The following is a 15,965-nucleotide window of genomic DNA, read 5'->3' as shown; positions in this document are numbered from 1 at the left end:
AATTTTGTTGTTTTGATGGGATTTTTTAAAGATGAGCGTCGCAGTTTGTTGGGGCCTATCCTCAGAACAGGTCACCCAGGATGATTTTCCACCCCTAACTATAAAGCCCTGAAGCACCCAACTGCATCCCTTCATGGCAACAGTTAATTTAGGCCCTGCAAGGCTTCAGCCCCCAGCTCAAGCACAGAAGAGCAGCATTTACCTGATCTATCATTTTTCGTGCTTCCTCCACCTCTTTGTCCTGCGACTCTGTCTCAATGGTGTACGTGCCTGTCTCACTTACACTGTCTTCCTCATCGTTCCTCCTGCCCTGGGCAGACTTCACCTCAGGAGGTGGAGTAGAGGCAGGCTCTGGTTCTGAGGATATAACCACACGTGGAGCTACTGGCACGGGCACAGGGGCTGGTTTCTCGGCGCTTGGCTTCCCGGACTGAGCAGTCTCACGCAAGTACTCAGCCATAAAATCCTGAGCCATTTTCGACTTCCTCCCAACGCTCCCGTAACTTTTGGCTCTGGGAGCAGAGGAGGATGAAGAGCTGATCCGATCCTCCGTCTTCTCCCTCTTGAAGGAGCTGGTTCTTTGTGTCCCGCAGGAGTTGCTGGTGGGTTTGCCCACCTGGGCTGTGAGGTGGGATGGCGGCGCTGCATTTCCCGGCTTCTCCGCTGGCAACGTGTTCTTGCGCTTCTCAACCTTGTTCTTCAGATCCGCGTCGCTCTGGGAGTGAGCGCTGTGGGTGAAGGACTGGGACCGCTTCTTGCGCGGCGTGTCCTCGAAGAACTCGATGACGAAGGCCTGCTTGTTGTGCAGCATCTCGTGGGGGTCACGCCTCATCTGGCGCTGCAGCCTCGTCTGCTCCGCCGGGCGCTCTCCACCCGCCGGCGTCTCCTTCTCCGCCTTGGGGTCTTCGGTGTCGCTCTGCGTCCCGTCCTCGTGCCTGTTCCCTGGAAACAAGGTATGGAGGTTTGACCCTCATACTCAGTTGCTGTGGTCCTGAAATTTATCATTTCAATTACAAGAAAAGCCTTCTATAAGATTTAAAACTCCAAATACACCTGTGTGGTACAGGGATTGCACCCCATCAGAAGAAATAAGAGAGAAGGCGGCTCTCTCCTGATCCCTCTTTTCACCACTGGTTGGCTACCAAGTAAATTATTTATTTTAAGAGAATTCAAGTAGTTTCAGCCTTGTAGATTTCTGATTTTGTAATGGCAATTGGCTTACATACCTAATGTTTGTTGCTTTCTTTTTTCAATTTAAATAAAAATTATGAAATTATTTTGCCATTCTACCCAATTACTGTAGTCCAAGACCACCTCACTGGGTTTTCTCTTTTACAGAGTAGAAATATCTCTGCAGGATCAGGAAACAAAACCCTCACACTGCATCTCATGAAACCAAATCCCCATAATGAGAACCAGATCCGTGCATTACAAGTACATGCACTTCTGAGCACCCATACCACCCTCCTCCACAAGAGTAAATAAACCAGAGGCTAACAAAAAAGTAAATTTTCAGGATTCTTTACTCTTCCTGAAGATTCAAGAATCACACCATGATGCTCCCATGAGTTACACCATCCTATCACCAGCCAAGCAAAGGTTAAATCATTACGCAACAGTTCACCAAGCTTAAACTAAGTTCATAATTATTTTCACTTTTGTTAGCAACAACCATCTTTACAACTGTCTCTATGTATCAGTACCTGCCTGCCCCTCAGCATCTTAGCTCAGGACTCTCAGAAAGTAAGCTGAAGTAAAACAAAAAATTAAAATTAAAACGGAAAGTTAAAAATAAAACAAAAAACAAACCTTTTTTTGGAGAAGGAAACGGGTGTGAAGGCACACAACACGATTCAGTCAACGACCAGGAACCTGTCATCGGGAGAACGGGGAAAGAGGTCTCTGCGCTCTACACTGTAATATGTAGCAAGATATACTGGCTAAAACACCACGTGTTTGAAGGAAAACTGCTCAAACCTACTTGGCAAGTTCTCCAGACTCATGAGTGAAGACCATTTATTATATCACGTTAACTGTAAAAGATTAGAATTTAATGCAAGGTCCATTCGTCCCAGGAGTCAATTCTATGAAGAGTTTCCTAATACACCGATGAAGAAAGCCAGCAAACTTTGCATTGTGCCCTGAAGGCTTCACCCTTGGAAGGGAAAGTTCTTAAATTAAAGGTCTTGACTAAGAGCTCTGATGAATGCAAAACGGTGAGGACACAAGGAAAACATGCACCATGCTCATGGATGCCCAGCAGAACACCATGCAGATCCCCTCAAGCTGCTAAGACCTGAACGCCCTGTAGTCTTGATACTAGGCTTTAATTTCACCACATCACTGCTGGAATTGAACAAATAGTACTTAGATAGCCCCCATGGAGAGCATTTCAGATCCTAGAGACTCAAACCTGGTAGGCAGCCAGCAGCAGCCTCCAAAACATCTTCAAAATTAGCCCTACCAGAAGAACACGTTGCACAGCTATCGTAGCTAAATGACACCTGCCAAAGCAGGGGCGGATCAGCTCCTAAGGCCATCAGCACTCTATGTTTTAATCAAATGTCCAGAGTTGATTTCTTGATATGCAAATTATGTATTGAATTACCTCAGCTTCTTTCCATGCCTTATGGACTGTAGACAGGTAAATGCAGCCAGACTCTAGTGCTCCTGTGCATCACAGCAGCAACAGCTGCCCAACTCTCTAGTTCCCTCCAAGAGGAAAGAGCAAAACTACTGAAGGACATTTCTGTCCCTGACAATGTTCTCCAAAAATCCAGTATGACAATAACATAAAAAATTCCATCAAAAAAAAACTTTCATCAGTCACTGAAAATAAACACCTCAACGTTGTCCCTTACCAAGAAGGGCTAGAACCAAGCAATGGCAAACAACATAGTTCAATTTCCATGCCACGCCAAACCCTATGGCTGAATATGAGATCTTCATGACCATAAAGGGTTCCCAAAAATATGTAACCAAACCAGCAATCTGGATGTGTAAGATGTAAAACTATCCATATTACCATGAGTTTTGGGGCTTTTTACCAAGAAGGGCAAAGCAAATATTCCTTTAAAAGAGAACAAGGTATAGCTCTTACATAGGTAGGACCTCAAGCATAAGTAGGTCTGGTAATCTTCAGTATGACTTCATCAGCTTGAGCTGCAGTTCAAAACAATAGCTTTTCCAGAGGCAAGGCAGTGAGAACGCTCTCCTCCAAGCTCCTCAGTGGATGGCCCAAGAGAGACACCCAAGCAACCATAAATCTTGCAGAATGTATTCAAGGTTGCATCAGAATTATGTAAGTCCCACCAGCTGCTCTAAGAACTGGGCTCCAAACTTCAGACCTTTGAAAATCCTCAAAGAATTCCTCACAGTGACACACTTAATAAGACACAGGTCCATGAAATCTGAAGCTTTTTGAACAGAGCAGGATTTCAGAGAAGCTTTAGGTTAGGAAAAGAAACCTTTTCCTACAAGCACAACAATTTCCTCTATTGGGGATCATGTGTATCTCAACTCTACCAACAGTCTCTGTGTCAGCACTATTTCTGTCGTCCAACCAACTGGCTGTGGTCATTACCAGATGATCACACTTAGACTTAGGACAGCAGGATGATCATGCTTAGACTACTCTGGACTACAATTAAAAAGAGAAGTCATTCTATCAGTAGAAAAGCCAAGAGAACCAAATTCACTGAAATATCAGCCTGCCTGACCATATGGAAATTATTTTAGACATTCAGAAATCAAAATCTTTTTTTCAACCAATTACTGCTGAGCTGGCACTATAGATGTAGAAGAGTCACATTAGCATCCCCAAGCCAACATCACACATGACTTCAGGGCCAGGTGAAGAGCATGCTAGCTGCATTCAAAATATCAACAGTCATTAAAGTAATATTCTTCATATTGCAAAGCTGGAGCAGAGATAATTAAGCCCAGTTCTCCTTGATAGGAGAAAGGTTTTCATATTTTATTAGGAAAGGCCACATATGCATGGCCAACAGAGAGCTATGTCCACATGACAAGACATTCACTCACCTTTAAGCGTCCTTACATGAATTGGTAGATCACTCTTGGTACTGTAAACATCATCTCCTGCAGACTGCCTTCTCATCAGGCTTGGGTCATTCTGGACAAGCCAGTCAGCCACTTTGCTCTCTGCTGACATCACTTCTGTGTGAGCTGGTTCCTTACTGTAGGGTCTTCTCTGTCTGAGCGAAAACTTAGTTACATGGTCTTTTATCTTTATTTTACCAGGGGTACCATCATCAAATTCAATGGTGAAAGAGGCATGACTCTGTACCACAGGGGCTACCACAGCATCCACATCCTTTGTTGGGATCTCATGGACCTGTGTTTCTGGAGATTTTGATGGCTGCTGAAATTCTTTAGTTGGAATCTCAAAATAACTTGGCTCTCTCCGGAAGGCAAACACAGATTGTTCTTGGGCATCTCTATAAGTAGAAATATTCCCATTCAGTTCCTCTTCATGTTGGGTTATTTCTTTTGATCTCTCTACAAAAGCAGAAAAAAAAGGATAAAATCACATTTTTTAAGTACTTCTCAATTCACTTGTTTCAACTTCTTGGAAGAGCTACTAATCACAACCCCTCTCTGCTAGAGAACAGAAATGTGTGCACTGAAATGAAACACTTTGTGCAGTAGAGCACATGCTTGATAGAAACATCAGGTTTACTGCACAAATGAAAACAAGAGGCCTCTTCCATAAAACAGATTGACAACAATGCGAGTGTTAAGACTAAAAGTCTCCCCAGGATGATGAGGTGAGAAACAGATACAGCTACACAACTAGCTCTAAAATGTGATTTACTCCACAACTACTGTTTCAAATAGTCAAATATTTTAGGGGAAACATTTTAAAATCTCCCTTTTTCCAGTTTCAGCAGCAGCAACCTACACACAGGAATGTGCAAATACAAGCACAAAAAAGAAGTACTAATTAAAAGTCTTGAAACAGGATGGTTTCAAACAGTAAATGTCAGAAGTGTGCCAAAATTTTGTGTCCCCTATCTTCTCCCACCCCATGTAACCTCCATTACCTGAGTAATGGTCCTCTTGCCTTCTCTCCTCTTTGTTATTTGCATCATCTTCCCCCCACCAGGAGGGCTGCCCATAGAGAGGGGTGCGATAAGTATTCGTTTCTAGGAAGAGGATAAGCAAATACTTTAACACAGAAAACATCAATTTACCAGGTTCAACCGCAGGCCAAAAAGGGAAAAACAGCAGGGTCAGATGAGACCATGAACCTGTTATACCACAGTTATAACAACAGCAAATTACACATAATAATAAGTTCAGGCTTTTCTTTGTTTCACCCTTTTTTCCTTTTTACATTCTATTGCAAGATACTAACTCCATCTCCCTTCATTGTCTTTCATAGCTGTGTTTCCCAGATACTGGCTTTTGTCCCTTTCTAGCCTTATAAACACAAAATGGAAAATTTTTGGCAGGACAGATATCCACAAAACTGTCTTCAACTCACTTGGAATTCAAGTGAAAAATCTTTTTTCCTCACCTTAATTGGGAAGACTTTAGCTCTACCCATTTTTCCCCACCATGTCCTTGGATATGTCCAGGCTAGGGATTTTTTTCACTATTTACCACTCCCACTGTGACACACATTACACAACAGGAAATTCTTGAAGCATTACAAACTTCAGAAAAATGGTAAAACCATCTTATAAGTTCAAAAAGAAGCAGTAAACTCTTGTTCTTTAAAGCTTATAGTAAACCAAGTTGCACAGTTGTAGGACAGAGGATTTTCTCATGGAGTATTTTCTCTAGAAGAGCCAGGCTTACATTATTTCTCTGTTCAGTGAGCATTCACTGAAAGATCAGGCCTCCACTGCAACAACTGGTGCCCACTCAGTGGAGCTGATCCACTGCTCCTCATTTTGTATCCTACAAAACAAGGCTGTGTTTTGGCAGTGCCTTGGGCTGCTGCTGTTTATGCAACAAACAAAAAGAATACAGCCAATTTGCGTGTGGTACAGTTAATACTACGTTTTTTTCATAGTTCAAGAGAAGCAAATAAAGTAGCTTTTGTTCTTTCATCTAGAGGTGATAGAAACACCAGGATAGGTCAGGGGCTGAGGTTAAGATCCAGATTTGTTAGGCTGCTTCTGCCTCTGCTCATAGCAGCAGTAACTGGCCATGTCTTTAACTCTGGCTCCAGCTCCAGAGCCATAGCTGGGCTTCTACTGCCAGCTGCTGCTCAGGTTATGGTTTTCAAACCACACACTGGTCTGTGCAAAGCAGCTCTCAAATAGCCCTGCAATCCTGCATTCCCTGCTTTAGTAGGGACACAACAGAAAGCAGTTGTTAGCATAAGGGAAGTCAGGAGAGGAAGGGGAATTGAATAACACAAATTTAAAAAGCAGCCTGATTTTATGCTAGTATTTCTAAAGCTACACAGACCCAGTGGCCACCACTTCAGATATTTTTGTTCTAGGATCATTCCAGATATATAAGCTCATACACTGACAGTCCACAGGCAAAAATTTTGCTTTACAGATAGAGCCCACAGGCCCTTTTCGTGTTTCAAAGTTAACCACACAGCCTCCCTTCACACTGAGGATCAAAAGAGGCTGAAAGTATTACTCTCCTCCCTGCCCAGAGTGCGTGGAAGATAAACCACGTTCCTATTATGTAGGCGGCCTTTGAAAGTTCAAAGGAGGAAGCACTTCTCACCATGATAAATTGGAATTACCAAGCAATATGTTTCACAACTGATGATGTGTAAACCACTCACAGGAGAGGGGGAAAAATGAATTTGAAAACCTATTCACAAAGTTGTCAGTGAACTCTACTCCAGTGAAGTTTGGTTACTCCTAGGCTGAGAGCTTCTGTCACACAGCCTAGAAGAAACCTACCATCCTCTTTTCATGCTATAACTTGCCCATTAGACCCCATACCCCCATGCAGGATCTGCTCCACCAGCACCAGACACTTTGGGCACACAATAGATTTTTACCCTCTGACTTGCAGTACAGATCTTAGGGTTGATGACCAAGAGGCAGCTACCTGGGGGAAGCCAGGAGAACGAGATCAACATTTTAAATCCATTAGCAAGAGCCAGTGATGTCTGAAGTAATTTGTGCCTAAAGGGATGAACTACCCTAGCAATGAAATGCAAAGACCACCTGCACTTGACTGTTGCACAAGCAGCACCTTTGCCAAGGACGGGTGCTGTTACTGCATGCATCTTGTAAGGAGTTGCCTCATTACAGCTCATCCCTCCAGCACATCCCAGCCCTAAAGGGATCCCAAAGGCCCCCTAGTCTAGAATATCTATTCCAAGACAATCTTGTGTCCAGAGGGGCATAAGAGAGCTAAGAGAGCTCACACCTATTCTGCAGGACAGAAGCCTTCCCAGAGACTGCTCAAAGATCTGTGTCCCATCTGAGTACAAACACAGGAGTTTCTGCCTTTGTCAGCCAGGAGCTTTACTACTACAGGGAAAAGCCAGGGGAGTAAGTCAGACTTTTGGTCAGACCTCCTCTGTTGATGAGGAACTTTGAGACTGCAATAGAAGCTGAAGGAGGAAAAAAAAAAGGATTTATAAAGAATAATGACCCAGCTCCTCTGCTGTCTCAAATTTCCCTGGGCCCTAATAGGTACTTGAAAATTACCCCACCTGCCTCTGACAAAAGCTAGCACAAAGTCAAAACCCCAGGACATGTCTAGGAACACCTAAAAAAGTGCATCAGGTTGGCCAGAGTGGATAGATCTGGGGCCATCAGAGCAGGAGACACTGCACTGCACTCACTGCACAGCAGCAGAAGGGTCCTCATGCCCCATGACACAGAGCTCACATGGCCCCACCTGCAATGCCTGCTACAGCATCTGTGACAAAGCAGCACATTTGTGTGTGTGGCATTTCATTCCTTTCCTCTCCCAACCTCCACAATGAACTAGAACTTCATTTTAAAACTGAAAAAAACACAGATGGAAAGCTGAGGAGTCAGTATCTTGCTATTCGGGGACAGTTTCAATATTTTATGAGCAATTAATGTTTTTACTGAGCATTCATATTAATTTGCATTTTGAACAGCATTGTCAAGTGACACAGTCACCATCATTCCTGGCTATTGCTGAAGGCAAACAGATCCTGAGCCAGAGTAAAATCTCCCTGACTTCAGCAGAGTGTTGTGGTTTAACCCCAGGTGGCAGACAAGCCCCACACAGCCACTCACTTGCTCCCCACCAGGAGGATCAGGGAAAGAATCAGAACAGTAAAAGATAGAAAAGCCATAGGTTGAGATCTAGAGATTAGTAAGGAAAGCAAAAGCTGTGCATGGAAGCAAAGGCAAACAAGGAACTCATTCACCATATCCCATGGGCAGAGAGGTGTTCAGCCATCTCCAGGAAATCAGGACTCCATTACATGTAACAGTGACTTGGGAAGACAAACACCATCACCCCAAACATCCCCTCCCACTTCCTTCTTCTTCCCCCTGTATTACATGCTGAGTGTGTGATATTGTATGAAATATCCCTTTGGCCAGTTTGGGTCACCTGTCCTGGCTGTGTCTCCTCCCAACCCTCCATCCAGCCCCAATCTCCTCACCAGCATGGCAGTACAGAAAGCAGAAAAGGCCTTGGCTCTGTGTAAGCCAAAATAACAAAAACATCTCTATATTAACAACTCTGTGTTCTGCAAAAATCCAAAACACAGCTTCATACCCGTCACAGTGAAGGAAATTAACTTTACCCCAGCCAAAATCAGCACAAAGAGCTACACGAATTTGCTGCCCTGCTCATGTCAGAAGCTTCTGTCCCTTCTAATTTGCCAGCACAACTGACACCCCTCCCAGCTTCAGCTCTAACACAACAATATTGTAGAAAAAGGGGAGGGGGAGGGAAAAAAGCACGACGGGAAGGCAGCTAAAACAGATGGCTGTGACAGAAGTGGGCCAGGGAGCAGCTACACATGCAGTTGTGCCAGCGGGCTTTGCTCTTCACCAGCTGGGATCCATTTTGGGTAGCAACCTGAACCTGGACCTGCAGCATCCAGAGCAGCATGTTTGCCTGTGTCCTGAGACATGCAAAGCACCCTGAAGCCACCTCCTGTCGCCTCTGTTTTAGTGTAAGATGGATGCTCTTGCAAGAGCAGAGAAACTCAGGGGCTTGCTCAAGTCAGCAGTGAAGGGAGGAACACCAATGAAAAGGAACTGCTCAGTGATTTTAATGACATGAAACTTCCTCCAATTGATGGCAGCTTGTTACCACCTCTCTCCACTCCATGCCAGGCTGCCCAGATGGTGCCAATTCATTTAGACATATTTCTTGGCTCATCAATTCAGGCAGGCAGCCTGAAAACCATCCTTTTAGATAACTGAATTGAGGTCAGCACAAGCATTCAGCCAAATAAATACTGAGCTACCAGTGATGGTGTAATACAGGGAAGATCACTGACATACACATGTTCTGCTCCTGGATTTCAGTCTTTGGGGCAGTCACTCAAAAGGAAAAACGAAGGCTGATGTAGCACAGAACAGGGGAAGTCCATTTTGCTTAACAAAAATGTGGCCTGTTAAATTAATACAGAACTATTGATCATCTGAGGCACCAAAAGAGAAAATGAGACATGTCAATACAAAGGCTGTACTTATGGAGAAGTGAATCACACAGAACACAAGGCCAGAACTAGAAATATAGCCCAGGTGATTAAAGGCAAAGGAGAAAGACTGTGTTAAAGCTGCTTTCCATCATCAAGCAGGTAGAAGAGCTTTCAAGACAAGCACACAGCTCCCTCTAAACAGAGGGGTCTGATTTCCCTTGAAGCTGTCCCCTGTGGTCAGGACAGGACTGAGGATTGTGCTTTGCCCAAATCTTCACAAAACTTCACACCACAGAAGCACACACAGCTTTGAAGCTCTCTACTGCAAGTCATAACAAAAGCATGAGAAATTCAGCTTGCTCTAAGTCAAACTGTTTTTGATTCATTATTAATAACAATAATGTCCATATCCAGAAGATGCAGAGTAGGTTTCTTACAGCAGAGGTCTTGGGGGGAAAAAAAAGATGATCTAGCCACAACATTTTAAAATTAATTCCTTATATCTCTGCTTTTTAACTCCTCTCCAAAATAGAGAATTCAGACCTTCTAGGAATAATCATAAAGCAATTGTCTGACTCTCTGCCACACAATTTATTTCGTATGTGCATGGTTAATCTAAGCCCTGGTCTTTTGTATCTGCTGTGAACATACACAGATCCCATGGACTTTGAAATCAGGCTGATGATCACAAATGTACTTGTATCAATTACATGGTCAAACCTTAAGCATGCTGCAGTTACCACTACTCTAGTTCAAGCAAAAAAGCAGATATAACACCACTCCCTTAAATTAAAGGCTAGGGCAGAGCTGTGTGTCCAAACAGCTATTGCCATGATCTCATGGGGAAAGCAGCTAAAGACCATGGAAACCACTTCACAACTGGCACAGCTCCCACTGCCTCCATCCATGCTGCCTGCTGACCTCAGCCCTGGACATCAGCAAGACTTTCAAGTTGTCCACTCTGCTGAGAGGACATACTAATGACACAGACGCTGACCTGGTGAGCAGGTTATTTCACAGAGCCCAGGAAAAGCTCCTGCAACTGGCCCTAGTCCTGCAAGTGATGATGCCCATTTCAAGTGGACGTTGCAAGCAGCCTCCACCCCTGGAAACTGCAGGCCTGCAGCAGTTATTCAGAAGTTAGTCACCAGATTCAGGATTGCCCAGTCCCATCAGGCTGTGGCAGCTTTGCAAAAACAAAAAATTAAGATCAGCCTGGGGATTTAACTGTGTGTTGAGAACAGAAGACCACAAAGTAGCTTATCTCATCAAGTACCTCAACTCAGGTAGCAACAGATGGGAAGAGGGATTGTGACTGTCTTGAAATCTACTCAGTTCAAGGCTCTACCTGGCTTTCTGATCACTTAAGGCTTTAGATATGAGAGCTAATAGCTATTTTTAGCATTAACTAGCTGAATAGTGGACACTTTTATTCATATCCATATCCAACCCATAGGATTAACCGAGCTCCTTGCTTTAAACATTTCAGACTGATGATTTTCTGCTTACAGGCAACATACACCCGAAAGCTGCAAATTCAACAGCATAAAGACTAAACTGACTGTTTCCCATTCACTCCCCTGGATCTCTCTATCCTCAGCCCCTCACCTCCTGCCATTTCTAAGCAGTTCTAATTGTTCACATTGTTTTGTTAAACCTCTTTCCTGAAAGCTTGCATTCCCTCTGCCTCTTTTCCACCGGGCCCTGGGAACTGATCCTTCTAAAGGCTTTTGTCAGCCCAGACCTTGCTTTAATTAGTCAATGCAAATTCCTAAATACCTACAGGCTTAGCAAAACAGCTCTTTTCCTAAAGCCTCTTTTCTGCTGCCACTAAGCAAGCCCACTCCCCCTAAGAATACTACATTCTTCTTTTCACTAATCATTTCAAATTGCTGCCACTCCTCCCAGCAGCCAAGAAGAAATAGTGCATGTGTGCAGCTGAGGACAAGGTGAATTAGTCACATCTCAGATGAGAAAGGAATACACTGATCATTCTGCTCACATGACAGAGATGCTTTTTTGGAGTGAGGGACTGATTTAATGCTCAGGCTCTTGCTTCCACAGGCTTCAGTCCAATCCAGTAAAATACTTCAAACAAAAAGTCCTGATTTCCTCAATCATCAGTGTAGTTAGCAGCACTTTCCAGATTTTTTTAGCTCTGCCCATCAGTCCCACTGCATGTGACATACTTCAGTGCTGGTCCCCAGTAAGAACACAGAGCCCATTTTGCCTTAGACCTCTGATCTGTGCCCACTGAAGATGACAGAAACATAATGCAGGTCTGCAAATCACAGGCTAGAGAAACGGGTCACCTTGCTGAAGAGTCACTCAACGTCCTGGCTTTGAAGGTGTTCCAAATACCCACTGCTTACGTTATGTAGGTTAAAATCAATGACAGTGTCTTTTGGAAGGTGGCAAAAATAAAAAACTGAGTGTTCAGGGAAGCAGGCAGTAGCAAACACAAAGTGGTTCCAGTTACTGGAAAAGCTTTCCATGAACCTCCTGCCCCTTGAAAGGAAGCTGGAGAGCTCTTCCCAAGTGGGTTCACCTCTTCCCACCCTCACCAGTGTCAAACTCCATCATCCACAATCCCATCCCTTTAATTCAAGCTTGTCAGGCCTAGTACCAAACTCAGCCAACAGCCACAGCCAAAGCAACACAAAGAAAGGTCTTCTGGTGCAAAAAATGGGAGTCAGACACACGGGCACATGTGCTTCCCCACACAGCTGGAGACAGCAAGGAGACCAGGGAGAATATTACACTGTTTTAGTGCACTATGTCATCTTAGGGGGATTTTCAAAAGGACAACACATGGGGGATTATGGTCAATCACCCCACTCCAATTAGTTATCATGAACCCTTAACAGATTTACCCAAAGTTGTACTCTTTTCTAGAAAGCTGCCATACATGTCTCTAGGTAAACTCACCCAAAAAGTTTTCCTCAGTCTTTTACTGGCCCATCCCTTTCCCTCCATTCTCATCCCTGATTCTTCCTCCAACAGTGAGTGGGCAACTCTCCCTGCTAAACCCTAAAGCTTTCCAACTGCTCTGCCATCTGAAGCCACAAGACCATCACTGGAAGTTATGTCACCACTATGCTTTAAAACCATTATTTCTTCCTCCCATGCACCAGCAAGTTCCAGAAAGCCATGAACTGATACCTGATCAGAACTGGGGAGAGAGATCTGTTAGGACAGGACACACAGGAGGCAGGAATTTGGGTGAAATAGGTGAGACAAGACTGCTGGGGAGGTCCTGGAAAACCATAATGGGGAACACAGACGAAACAAGTTTGACAAAGGATCTTTGAAGGAAGGCAGCTGTTGGTGACAAAATGGAGAACATAGGGAATTTCTCAAATAGAAAAGGTTTGAAGCTGGGGAACAGTGACCCTGAAGCAAACACCTCCCAGTTTGGCAGTCGGTTTCAATCCCACATCTTGGCAACGTAGGAGGTACAGCCATTTAAAACCATCCAGGGCTTTGTGAAAGAAATGGCTTGCTGCTTCTTTGCCTGCCTGCCAACACCATGCCACAGCAGCTATACATTTTCTACTCTGAGTCACCCTCTCTGTTCAAACACCAGCTCACGATTAGGAAATTAAAAATAGACCAGACAGGTGCCAGAGAACTTACCAAACCTGCTCTGCCCACAGGTTTTCCAGAACACACACAGCGACAAGGCATGTAGCAGCCATCACACCAGCTGGTTGTTTTTTTTTTGGAGGCTGAATCTCAAAAAACCCAGAGCCTGGAATACTCCAAGAGTTTAGAAAGAAGATCCTTCCAGAACTACTCCCAAATGAACCCACAAGACTGTCAGAATCATAACCCAGCACAGGGCGCAAGCTGCACTTTGTTCAGAATCCAGATGAACTGGTTCCCAAGCAGGTACCTGTAATTCCTTTCCTCTCTCCTTTCTCCAGCTTTGCTTGTGGGGACTCGGTGTAGACACCGTGCTCCATGGGCTGCTCCGCCCTCTTCATGGCCGTGCCTTTGTAATTCATCTGGAGTTGGCTGGTGTACTTCTCATGCTGCAGAGACACAAGCAGCAGTGAACCCCTCTTCCCCACCAACAGATCACCCAGAACTCTACTGCAGCTGTGTCCTACAACAAAAAGCATGCACACCTGAGTAGAACCTACAGAACAGGAGAAATACCCCATTTGGAAGCCATTAAGTGACAATTCTATTATGCAAGAAGGTCACCGTGACTTAGCTCTGCAAAATAACTAATTAGAAAATCCTTTAAAGGATAAACTGAGAAGAATCAGAACTCAGGCCATTTTCCACTCAGGATTCAAATCCTGAAATCCCCTTTGTTCTTAAAGGAACATTTTAAATTATTTCAGGATGTTCATCTGCATTATCTCAGTTTTCCAGGGAAGGCAATTGGAATCTATTTTAATTATTTTTTGCAAACCTTTTCCCCAGCTAGGAAAATTATTCCACCTTAAAACAGGTTCATATTAACACAAGTAAATTAGCTATTTAGAAGCTAGTTTATTACAAGTAAATTAACAAAAAGGTGAACCCATACAGATTATCCCTGAGTAAATTCAATGAATCATTTGCCCAATTCTAGCTGTTAGATATCCAATCCTTGCCAAGGCCTAAACACAGAACCAGGGCTAAGAAGGCAGCATCTGCTAGCCAAGAGCTGATGCATGGCACTGATAGCTTAGCTTTCTTGCCTAGAGGGGTTTGCTTTTCTGCCTTAGATAAGGGGATGCTTGAATATTTCTTACCTGCTACTGAATAGTGTTTAAAAAACACCTCACTTGTAAGAGAACTGACTGCTCAGTAAGTAAAAATTGGGAGCTTGAAGGCAAAAATGAGATGGTACACATGAATAAATTAAGCAAATTTCAGCCTGACTGAGGAGGTGTGGTGGAGATGGCATAAGTCACCATGCTCACAAACAGACATCTGTGCTTCACTTCTGGGAGGGAATAAGTTCTGCTGTGCCTCCCCCACAAGTTCATGTGCTGATTGTTCTTTAACATGTTACAGTTTTAAGTAACCTTTTTTTTTTTTCTTGGCAGTTATGAAACATAGAGAACTTGGTTTACATGTTAGCACAGGGATAGGAGAGATCAGAGTTGAGATAACTGCAAAATGTATCTTTCCTCAAAGGAGTATTTTATTAAGCCCAAATCCAAGGAGAGCCTCACATTTTGAAACATTTCACTGCCATCAAGAGTATTTTAATATTTCACTCTGCTAGATTATCACTAGAGTACTTAAAGTTGGTTGTTTTTTTTTAATGAACTGTACCCAGCCACTCTTACCTTTAATGCTTCTTCTGGGACTTTGTGTTGAATTTGTTCCAGGACATACATATTCGAATGTACAGAATTCATTAAGGAAAATACAAAGGACTGGATGGACAGAAATCTAGCATTCAGTCACAGCAAGAAAACAGGAAAGTCTTAAAATACCCAGTGTAGTAAAAGCTGCCTGTGCTGCAGCCCAGCATGATCTTTGTCGTGCACAGTTTCTGAGACGTGCAATCACTTTTGCTGGCCAGACCCACGACAGCTGAGGGGCAGCAGACATGGGGACCTGAGCAGGAGAAGCACCAGCAACTCTGCAGGACCTGGAGGAGCAACCAGAGCCCCAGCTCAGCTCACACCCTGACCCTCTCTCCCTGGCTGGTGGCTTCAGGCAGATCCCTCAGTATCCTGGCCAAGGTGGGCCAGTCTCACACACTGGATAGGGCAGCAATAGAGTTCAGCTCCTTGCTCAAATGCTTGGGACTATGATGCTCTCTTGCCCTGGCAAAGTCTTTCAGTCACCATAGTTTTCTAGATGAAAATTAAATCAGGTCACGAGCTGCTGTGACCTCTTAGGAAGGGAGGCATTCACATGATTGAGCCCAGGCAATAATCCTCAGCAATGCTGTATTAAAAAAAAAAAAAAAAAAAAAAAAAAAAAAAAAAAGCTGGCATCTGGAATGTCATCATGAACAACCCAATCAGCAGAGCAGAAAGCAAAGAGGAGGAAAAAGGAAAGATGGAAAATGTTAGACTAAAAATAAACCAAGTAGTACTGGCATAGCAGGGAAAATGCACAGCCTGTAAGTGAAACTGTAAATGGAAAAGAGAAGTGCTCTCGTGCAATGGGACACAGCTGACTCTGAGACCTCAGGAGATGCTGCCATCCACACCAAGCTGAGTGCAGTGTGCACAGAAAGCTCTGCTAAACAGAGTGGCACTGAAACAGCAAAGCAGAGAAAGATCTTATAGCTGCCACAGGGATAGTACATGTGACAAAGATTACTCTAAAACGTACATTCCCCTTAACATTTTCCTGTGAAGGCAATAAATTCTACAACTCACAACTACAATCATTCATTTCATTTGAATATCCATGA

At 43.9% G+C, this 15,965-nt stretch overlaps 2 protein-coding genes across 10 annotated transcripts in view; both read right to left on the bottom strand.

The window, feature by feature from the left end:
- Positions 1-15,965, bottom strand: part of INF2 (inverted formin 2) — a 312,339-nt gene that overhangs the window by 833 nt on the left and 295,541 nt on the right. The gene's annotated exons all lie outside the window — the stretch shown is intronic.
- The window catches only part of CEP170B (centrosomal protein 170B), a 57,739-nt gene that overhangs the window by 23,827 nt on the left and 17,947 nt on the right, over positions 1-15,965 (bottom strand). For 5 of the 8 annotated variants that reach the window (XM_056493333.1, XM_056493334.1, XM_056493339.1 and 2 more), the window contains exons 5-10: positions 14,881-14,939; positions 13,485-13,623; positions 5,067-5,168; positions 4,045-4,521; positions 1,810-1,872; positions 203-942 (exon numbers count right to left, since the gene is read on the bottom strand). In XM_056493333.1, coding sequence (XP_056349308.1) covers positions 203-942; positions 1,810-1,872; positions 4,045-4,521; positions 5,067-5,168; positions 13,485-13,623; positions 14,881-14,939 — 1,580 coding nt within the window. The remainder of the gene's footprint in view (positions 1-202; positions 943-1,809; positions 1,873-4,044; positions 4,522-5,066; positions 5,169-13,484; positions 13,624-14,880; positions 14,940-15,965) is intronic. The other 3 variants (XM_056493335.1, XM_056493336.1, XM_056493340.1) reach the window with 1 other exon arrangement.

This window comes from Oenanthe melanoleuca, chromosome 5 (assembly GCF_029582105.1).
Source record: "Oenanthe melanoleuca isolate GR-GAL-2019-014 chromosome 5, OMel1.0, whole genome shotgun sequence".
Classification (NCBI taxonomy): domain Eukaryota; kingdom Metazoa; phylum Chordata; class Aves; order Passeriformes; family Muscicapidae; genus Oenanthe; species Oenanthe melanoleuca.
The sequence above is the reverse complement of the archived record's forward strand: the minus strand, read 5'-3'. Positions and strand labels throughout refer to the sequence as shown.